Raw genomic sequence first — 10,395 nt, forward strand, 5'->3', positions numbered from 1 at the left:
CCTAGAAGACCTTAAAGTATCAGTCACATTATCACTCTTATGTTTGACTACATCGGATTTCCTCACTGTGGTTTTCCGAATCCATCACCACTCTCTGAAATGCACATGACGTAGTACACAGTAACATGACGTTATTAGTCTCCTTCCGGTAAAACCGAAGGGGACTTAGGTTTTCTCTCTGCGTATGTGCGTCCGTCCGTCTGTCTATCCCCATGTCTTTTTTAATGGTTTTTAATCTTCAATAAATAGTTTTATTGAATAATTCTACGTAAATTTTGTGAAAATCATTGCTTTCTTTCTAATCTTGAAAAGTAATTTCCCTATCAATCTTTGACAAGGGAATTCGGATAAACAACTGAATTAAACAATATCAAGTGTTTGAGAGCTCCTATACAAATTATAGCCAGGTTTGGTAATCTGAATGAATTAAGAATAAAATCTATTTTATTCAACATAGCTATTTACTTTTTCTTAAACAATATCAAGCAAAATAATATCCCTGAAACTGATTGAATGTCATAAAATTCCCAAATCAAAGATACATTCCCAAAATGGAGTGGAAAATCCCTGTATGACTTTAGCCCTTAAGCTGTTTAGATTGATTGGATATTGTTCAACGTCCCTCTCGAGAAGTTTTCTCTCATATGGAGACGCCACCACTTGCCGGTGGATCAAGGATCAACTCCTCACTTCGCGACTCTAGAGCGGACGCTCTAGTCACTGCGCCACGCGCGTTGAATATGCAATTTGTTTTGCATTTGTGCGATACATAATTTAAATTACCTTTTTAACATCGATATAAAACAGCTAACTATAACTTAAATTCTTTTGTAAAAAGGAAATATATTTTTCTTCAAGAATAATGTAGAAATAATAAATTACTACATCAGTAGCAAATTTCTGCATGAATATATTATTTTATATATAAATTATAGAACCCCTTAACTATAACATGTATTCAGCTGCATGTCAGATAAATACAGTTAAGGTCCTTCAATTAAAGTTCACTCATGTCGTTCAGAATACTTAATTAAGTTCACGCACCTTTTGATTTGAAATGAAATATGGTCATTATTCCATTTAAGAGAATATTGACATTCCTGTAAATGTTAATAATTTTTTCATGATTGTGAGAAACCTTTGCTGCTCGTAGTTTCGTGGATATATATTAATATGCTCAGAATATATAACAGGTAATTTTCACATAAACTGATTCTGTCATAACTGCTCATCTTTTCGTTAAATTCTGATTTAACAACATACCTAATTATAAGCAATAGTGGATTGAAGTGGTGTAGTAGGATGTCAGTGCGCTGTAGTTGAACTTAACAAGAAGAAATAAACTATGTGGCCGAGGAGATGACATCATTGCCTGGCAGTCTAATGTGGCCGAGGAGATGACATCATTGCCTGGCACAGTTTCTAATGTGGCCGAGGAGATGACATCATTGCCTGGCACAGTCTCTAATGTGGCCATTGGTGTGAAGATCAAGAGAGATGTATTGAAAAAAATGAACAAAGTCAGGCAGGATTCGTCATATTGCCTGACTTTGAAGAGCCACCAATACTGTATGATATCCTCGCAAGAAAAGAAACCTGTTCACATCCACAGATTTTCCACTGTTCCGAATAGTTTATTGATATGGTTATAAGCGGGACTCTTTTTCAATGCAGTTTTAATTATTGCACCCAGGATGACTAACTTTTCAATTGTCACCTTCCCTTATTTATACGGCAGTATACTTTCATCTCCTGCATACGAAGTCTCCGTTTATAAGTTTATAAATTGTGGCAATAATACTGAAGACCGAAGGTTCATTTGACCTTTGATGGATGTTTTATAAAATGGCGATCTGATTGTTGATAATTGCATTCAGATTGCTGCAATTATAGCTGTCATTAAAACCCTTCTGCTCTTATAAACAATATGCATTAACGTCCTACACATCCAGCCTGAGACAGACCAACGTGAAGATGGAGGGACCCTATTGTAAACCTTTGCTTGCTGTGTTTATAATTCTACTGCAGACCATTTTTGGAAATTGTGTAAGTAACATATTAAAGATATCGAAACTTGAAAGTAAGAACGACTGGATTCTTATTATGGTGTAAAGGTAGCGTTTTTTTTATAGCTAGATCGACAAGGATGGATTTATATATTGAAGAACAATTTATTTTTTTCCTTAAAAATAACACTAGCAAAGTTTTTCTACCAAAATTCAAATATCTATGTTGGAATATGTGCTTCTATTCTATGAGTAATTTTTTTTTTAGTTTAACAGCATAATGTATGAAAAGAGCGATAATTCAAATTTACGTTTACAGCTCATTACATTTTTATTAAGTTTTAGAAATGCATGAATTTTTAGCTCTGCTGGTCAGAGACCAGAAGAGCTTATGCGATAGTAATGCGTCCGACCGTCTGTCTGTCTGTCTGTGAACAATTTTTAAAAACGCTTCTTCTACAGTTTTGGTCCGATACACAACTTGGCACACAAGTAGACTACACTAAGATACATAATTCTGTATATTGGTTTTTGATTTCGATGAACGGTGTTGCTATTGTTACTAAAAATAGAATTTTCAATTAAATGATTTCAAAATGCTACTCCTACTACAGTTTTAGTCTGATTTCAACACAACTTGGCACACAAGTAGATTACACTTAGTCTAAGATACATAATTCTGTGTATCGGTTTTTGATTTCGATGAACAGTGTTGCCGTTGTTACTAAAAATAGAAATTTCTGTGAAATACTTTTAAAATGCTACTCCTACTACAGTTATATTCTGATTTCAACACAACTTGACACACAAGTAGATTACACTTAGTTTAAGATACATAATTCTGTGTATCGATTTTTGATTTCGATGAACAGTGTTGCCGCTGTTACTAAAAATAGAAATTTCTGTGAAATACTTTTAAAATGCTACTCCTCCTGCAGTTTTGGTTTGATTTCAACACAACTTGGCACACAATTAGACTACACTAAGATACACAAGTTTATCTTTTAAAAAGATAGGTGGGCTAGCGCCGTAGCATTTTTTAATCACAGACAGGAAGATCCGTGATCAAGTGATTTATTTTGCTGAATTCTTTAATTTTTATCGAGGCTGGAGAGTGATAAAGTTATTATTGTTTTGTGAAGCGTATTCATTTTATAGACACATAGGTAAAGAAACAAGGGGTTGGGTGACGGTGACCTATTGGAGTTTTGGCGCAACGGAATATATATGACCTTTACTGGAGAGGGGGGGGGGGGCTCTATTTAATATGAAGAAGATGCCGATTGAGACATTGCATGTATGAGCTGATTTAAGGTTAAAAGCCATACACATCAGAATGTTTTAAACACAAATAGTGGATTTATTCGTTATTTTTAGTGTAAATTCTTGCTTCTGTTTCTGGAATTTGTAAGATTGGCTGAATTGACCAATAAGAAATTAGATTCTATCCTTGGTTGTGTTTGGATGTAAAAAAAAAAACAAAAAACTAAACAAAACCCCTTGTCATTGTTTAGAACAATCAGATAATGACTCGGGCTTTTCCGTCAGCAACCCCCCCCCCCCCCCCCCGAATTTGAAATATTATAAATAAGAAGTTATCTTTAAAAAGTTAGCCACACAATAAATAAACAGTTATTTCATGCTACAACATGATACAACGAAATTGTTATCGTACGGTCTATCTGTAGTAGTTTTCACAGTTTTCCCAGAATGCACGGCCATGGCGGCCGAGCATGCGTATTCAAGGAATTTGGACTAACGTAGTTGCTAGCGCTCGAGAGCGCTAGCAATAATTCTGTGAAAAATTTTTAGGTCACCTGAGTAAAGTCAGGTGACCTATTGCTATCTGTTTTCGTCCGTCGTCGTGCGTCGTCCGTCGTGCGTCGTCCGTAGTGTGTTAACATTTGAACATTTTCAGCTTCTTCTCTGCAACCACTGAACCAATTTCAACCAAATTTGGCACAAAGCATCTATTGGTAAAGGGGAACAACAACTGTGAATTTCATGATCCCTGTCCCCCTGGGGCCTTAGGGGTGGGGCGAAAACCACTAAAATTAATTCAATCTTTAAAAATCTTCTTCTTTACTCCTGGACATCAAGCAGTCAATCTCTTTGCATGACTGTAATCAGCAATGAGTCCTCTACCAAAATTGTGTAATTCATGGCCCTGGGGTCAGGGGTTCTAGTGCTAGGGCGGGGCTAAAAAAGTAGGTAATGAAAATGCATTATTTCTTTGAAAATCTTCTTCTCTGCTCCAGGGTATTAAATAAACCAACTAAGTACATAGCTATAATGAGCAAGAGTGCCTCTACCAAAATTGTGAATTTTATGGCCCCAGGGTCAGGGGTTCTGGTGTTAGGGCGGGGCTCTATTGATTATATAGTGAAAATACATAAATTCTTTGAAAATCTTCCACTCTGCTCCTGGGTATTAAATAAACCAACTAAGTACATAGTTATGATGAGCAAGAGTGCCTCCACCAAAATTGTGAATTTGATGGCCCCAGGGTCAGGGGTTCTTGTTTTAGGGTGGGGCTCTAATGATTATATAGTGAAATGCATGAATTCTTCGAACATCTTATCCTTTGCTCCCGGTTAATATACTAATGATCTACTTACATATTTAAGGCCAGGATTTATTTTATTTTCAGTTTTATAAACCCTCCGCTCAAGGTTTTGAATTTTCAGAAAAAATAAAACAATTTTTTTTCTTTCCGATGTCAAATTTGAGTCGGGATCGAGATTTCAAATTTACGAACCCGCACTTCCGGTTTTAAGATGAAACGGCGGGTAAATAAAGCTAGATCTGAGAAGATAGCTTGGTTTAGTGTAAAATTCATCGATACGAGTGCCATGTAAAACGTTTCACCCGCTCAAAGGACAAATAAAATGCTGACGACTTTGTTGCACAATGACATGCTGGTGAGATAATTATGTATTCGTTACAAAAGTATCTGTCTGTAATTGTAAATTATTTTCCTCCCCCAGGTTTTAAACTGCCCTTGGTAGCTATTGCATATTGCCAGCGACATTGTTTAGGTCTCTGTTATAGCTTACAGTCTAAGCATCATTCTTCAAAAAGGGTTGCTTATGCATCAGATGTAATGAATAAAACTATGGGAGAAGTTAAATCCATTTGAGGAAGAAATAAACAATAACCTAAAGAAATAAAAAAAAAATTCAACTATTAAAAGGTAAGAATATACAAATATATACAGGCATGTAGTATCATTTGTATCAGCCAGAAAAATTATTTTACACTTAATTGAAAAAATGTTCACCCTACTCCCCAATACTCCCTGTCTGTTTTATGATAGTAATTATAATTTTAGGCATCAAGTAAATTTTAGAACAATGTCTACACATTCACCTAACACATATTAAAAAAATAAGATATATTGAAAGACTTTTAAAGAATTGATTTTTGAAAATATATTTTGACCAACATCACAAAATTTATGTAACTGGCCCAAACTGGCAGATGATGAAATAAGCAATTAAATGTTCTACTTTTCTATTTGTAAGCATTATGTGTCCAGTGGTAGGGGGCCTATTAGAATAGCATAAAAAGAGAATGTACAAATGTTAATAATTGATTTACCAACAATTTTTTTTATTTCCTTCTCCTTCGGGACTTTTTTATTCTCATGTTCATAACTAAACATTAAAAAATGCTGGCCTTATAATGAAGAAAGGGGCCTCTTTCAAAATAGATAATTTCAGGGCCGCTGGGTCAGAGGTACCAGGGGGGTACTTTGACTAAAAATAAATTAAGCAGTGGTGCCTCCTTCAAAATTTGTTAATTTCATGGCTTTTGGATTAAAACACGAACCAAATACAATCGCTGGAAAGTTGTTACATGATACTCAGGTGACCTGCAATGTATGTTTGATTTCGATGAACGGTGTTGCCGTGGTGACTAAAAATTGAAATTTCTTTGAAATACTTTAAAATTAGGGATGTCAATTTTACTCGGACAGCTATAGTCGAACGATAGTCGAGTACTCGTTAATTAATTAAATTCACGTGTCTTTTAAATACTTCTTGTACGCTATCATGCAGAATCAATTATATCGCGATTTTCTCAATCGTAAATCTGTACGTAATAATATGTAAATGTATCCAAAATTGAATGAATTTTAATTCAAATACTTATGTTTATTGCACATTTTATGTAATATACTATATACAGGACTATGGCACGCCAAATTCACAAAAATGCGCTAATCATAGTTTCACAATCGATAAACTAGGTTTATCGGTTGTAAACTATAGTTAACGGACTGTAAACTATAGTTAACCACGTTAATCTATATTTTACATCTGTAAACCATAGTTAACGCGATAATCTATGTTTCACAACCGTAAACTATACTTCACACCGAAAACTAACATTTGCGATTGCAAAACATAGATTATCTATGGCACGCCAAATTCACAAAAATGAGCTAAACATAGTTTCACAATCGATAAACCAGGTTTATTGACTGTAAACTATAGTTTACGGTTTGTAAACTATAGTTAACGACGTTAATCTATATTTTACATCTGTAAACCATAGTTAACTCGATAATCTATGTTTCACAACCGTAAACTACATGTATACTTAAAATCGAAAACAATCATTTGCGATTGCAAAATATAGATTATCTGATAAATAAAGTTCCACGATTTGTAAACTATAGTTTACAAACCGTTAACTATGGTTAACGATCTGATAAATATAGTTTCACGATTTGTGAAACTATGATTAACAACTCCTAACTATAGTTTACGATTGTAAACTATAGTTTACAAACGTGAATCTATGTTTAAAATCAAAATCTATTGTTAACGCTTATTACAGACAGAGAAACTTAGATTAGCAATCGTAAACTATAGTTAACAACCATTAAATATAGTTTTACAGATGAAAACTATACTTAACGAATCGTTAACTATAGTTAACGGTTTGTAAACTATAGTTTACAGTCGATAAACCTAGTTTATCAATTGTAAAACTAGGTTTAGCTAATTTTTGTGAATTTGGCGTGCCATAATTATCTGATAAATACAGTTTCACGATTTGTAAACTATAGTTTACAAACCGTTAACTATAGTTAACGATCTGATAAATATAGTTTCACGATTTGTGAAACTATGATTAACAATTCTTAACTATAGTTCACGATTGTAAATTATAGTTTACAAACGTGAATCTATGTTTATCAACAAAATCTATTGTTAACGCTTATTACAGACAGATAAACTTAGATTAGCATTCGTAAACTATGGTTAACAACCGTTAAATATAGTTTACAGATGAAAACTATACTTTACGAATCGTTAACTATAGTTAACGGTTTATAAACTATAGTTTACAGTCGATAAACCTAGTTTCTCAATTGTGAAACTAGGTTTAGCTAATTTTTGTGAATTTGGCGTGCCATACAGGACATCTCTAACACTCGCATTTGTCCTTTCTATTCATAACGCTAGTACATGGACCCATTAATGATCCACTACCTGAAGCCATTTAAAAGTAATAATAGTCAATGACCCGCAACTGGTAAACGGTGAAAGCGTACCTCTTATAAAAACAAAGAGAGCTTGCTTTAAATTTTAATAATGAGATTTTGTGCAAACAATCAACACTGATCAATACAATTTTGAAATGACTAAAGAAAAATAAACCTTTAAATTACGCTCATTACTGTCCCCTCCCAGTTTTTACAAAATAATACATAAAAGCTGTTTGCATGTAATTATTTTTAATGAATTAATTAATAGTTGCATTACGCATGATCTTATGGTATTGTGGACTGGAACTTAATAATCTCATGCTAGCAAACCAAATAGTTCATGAAAACCCTTTCTATACCAAGCACGAAGAGATAGACAATCCTTATAAATCATGTTGATGATATAAACATTTTTTTTCCGCTCTGCAGTTTATTTTTTGCCTTGAAACTAAGATAACTATAAAATAGCATTTGTTTAACGAATAACCGACTAAAAAAATCTTAGTCGATAGTCGGTATGATCGAACGATAGTCGAGTACTTGAATATTCGTTGACATCCCTATTTAAAGTGCTACTTTTTTGCTTCCCCTGTTATAAGTACAAACCAGTAGAGCTACAGTCTCGACAGAGACTTCTGGTTTTTACTGCCAAGTTTCTTTGGGCATTTTAAATAGTTTATTTTAATATTTTACACAATTAAAATTTCTAAATTACATTTCCATTGAAAGAAATATTGAAAAAAAATACCCTTGTAACTCTTCTGTGTTGTAGATAAGAAAATTGGTTTGTGGTATCTATCGTTAAAATGTTTAAGAAAAAATCCCCCAAAATATCAATATAAATACTGAAAATCGTTCGAATTTCTTAACTTTCGAAATTAACTGAAGTAAGCGGGAGAATAATACTATCGTTCACAGTTCTTATGTCCTTTTATTGATCGGATACCTTGAGCACTAAAAGTCGATCGCTTTATCAACAATTTTCAGTATTTTTTTCTAATTCATTTTCTGTAAATTATGAGAAACATGCTTTGAAAATTTACGCTTCAGAAATAGTTTTTAAATTTCATACATTTTACATATATGTATATTATATAGGCCTAAAAAATAAAATTGTTCCATGTATAATTAAAATGAGAATAAAAATATTTCACAGGAGGTGCAGGTATTGCGGCCAATTGGTAAGGCGAAAATACAACCGTTATCGCTGAGTGTAATTCAGCGTGAAACACAGTTCAAGATCCACTGTCTGTTTAAGGGCCCCTCTGATACAGAATCCAGATCCCCTATCAAAGGTAATTTTAAGAATTATGTGTTTGTTTGTGTGTTATTTAACGTCCCTCTCGAGAATTTTTCACTCATATAGAGACACCACCACTTTCTGGTAGAGAACTGCAAATTTTGTCCTATATTCGACACTAACGGCCAATGAGCAGTGAGGGATCTTTTTTGTACCATCACCTCCTGCGACATGGCCGGACCTCTGTTTATACGGTCTCATCACTCCATGTTTAACAGTGGGATTTGAACCCGCGATGGGAGAATCAACTCCATGTTTCACGACTCTAGAGCAGACGCTCTCACCTCTTCCCCAGGCGGACTAAAAAAATATGAAAAACTGTACAAAATTTTATTTGCTACGCTTCCCCTGCAGACTCAATGGCCATAACTTGTGTATATTATCATGATGTGTAAATTCACATCTGAGCGGGGGTATTACTAGTGAGCAGTGGCTTACAGACCTCTTTTTTTAAAAGTAATAATGTACTGCAGATTCCTAATTATACGCGAGGAATTAATTTCCGCGTAATTTAGCGAGAAGCATCACTCGCGAAATAATATTACTCGCTTTTATTTTTAGGGTGATGAAATCCATTTGAAATCTATTGATCAACTGTCCATTCGCGGATTATTATTCTCGCAATTTGACGTTGAAGAGCCGGTACGCGGTAAAAAGTACTCGCGAAAAATATGGAATTTACAGTAATTATTCGTTCATTTACGTTTCAATAAATTATCACTTTACATGGTATAAGTAGTCCCTGATTCAACTAACAGAATATTTTTTTTTAGTTTTAGATATTCAGAAAGATTTCACTTTGTTTGAGGCAATTATACCGGTCCGAAACGTCACCAACCACAAGTTAATTCTAAAATCTAAGTCTACATCGGAAACATTGAAAATGGCTTTAAACTTTTTTCCCACAAGATATGCGCAATTTGAATTTTACGGATCAAACTGCGAGTTTGAAGTGAAGGGTTCTACTGATAAATCCAAGTATTCAGCCATCGTTAAAAATTGCGGAGCAGAAGAGGACTACACCATGTACCAATATTTTAAAGCTAAGCTTAACCTATCCGATGAGATTGTCTCAGTTACGTCATTTCCGGAAAGTGAGAAGTATTGGAAATATGTTAATGTGTCTGAGAGCTACGAACCGGAAGATACAGCGACCGCCATTTTGAACAAAGATTTGATGGCCGAGGATGGCGTTAAAGTGAGAAATCTCGATTTCGACGTGTTTGCTTTAGGACACAGACCACCACAAAGAAGAAAGATGTGTGAAAGCCTTGTCTGGACATTCAGTCTTATTTAATATTCTTGAAATGCAGTGGACAAGTTTAAACAAAATGCAAATTGAGTTTTAATAAACAAATTCATATGATTTTTACAATGTTTTATTTTAATCTGATTTATTCAACTCTGTTTCAAGTACTTGTCAGATAATATTTAGCTCGTTTTGCAACCCGACTGTATTACAAACGGGTTACTGGGGGTCAATTTTCGTTCGCGCTTCAAACCTAAGACTTAAACTTATGTGAAGTCTGTTTCTACGCCAAGCTTCCGGTATTACATCTCATTTGGGAAGTTTTTACTCAGACGTAGTG

General features: G+C 34.2%; 1 protein-coding gene across 1 annotated transcript; it reads left to right on the top strand.

Moving 5' to 3' along the window:
- Positions 1–1,908: 1,908 nt before the first annotated feature.
- On the top strand, positions 1,909–10,157 carry LOC134273806 (uncharacterized). The gene is made up of 3 exons (XM_062756014.1): positions 1,909–2,046; positions 8,663–8,801; positions 9,580–10,157. The coding sequence occupies exons 1-3, from the start codon at positions 1,975–1,977 to the stop codon at positions 10,101–10,103; spliced, it is 735 nt and encodes a 244-aa protein (XP_062611998.1). The 5' UTR covers positions 1,909–1,974; the 3' UTR covers positions 10,104–10,157.
- Positions 10,158–10,395: the final 238 nt, after the last annotated feature.

The sequence above is a fragment of the Saccostrea cucullata genome, unplaced genomic scaffold (genome assembly GCF_032062105.1).
Source record: "Saccostrea cucullata isolate Sc308-1 unplaced genomic scaffold, CSIRO_AGI_Scuc_v1 ctg1379, whole genome shotgun sequence".
Lineage (NCBI taxonomy): Eukaryota > Metazoa > Mollusca > Bivalvia > Ostreida > Ostreidae > Saccostrea > Saccostrea cuccullata.

What these genes read in the sequence shown, in the direction of transcription:
- LOC134273806 (XM_062756014.1), top strand. Translation starts at nt 1,975, where the DNA reads ATGGAGGGACCCTATTGTAAACCTTTGCTTGCTGTGTTTATAATTCTA. An exon ending in AGACCATTTTTGGAAATTGT is followed by an intron (nt 2,047 to 8,662) that starts GTAAGTAACATA and finishes AATATTTCACAG; the next exon opens with GAGGTGCAGGTATTGCGGCC. An exon ending in ATCCAGATCCCCTATCAAAG is followed by an intron (nt 8,802 to 9,579) that starts GTAATTTTAAGA and finishes ATTTTTTTTTAG; the next exon opens with TTTTAGATATTCAGAAAGAT.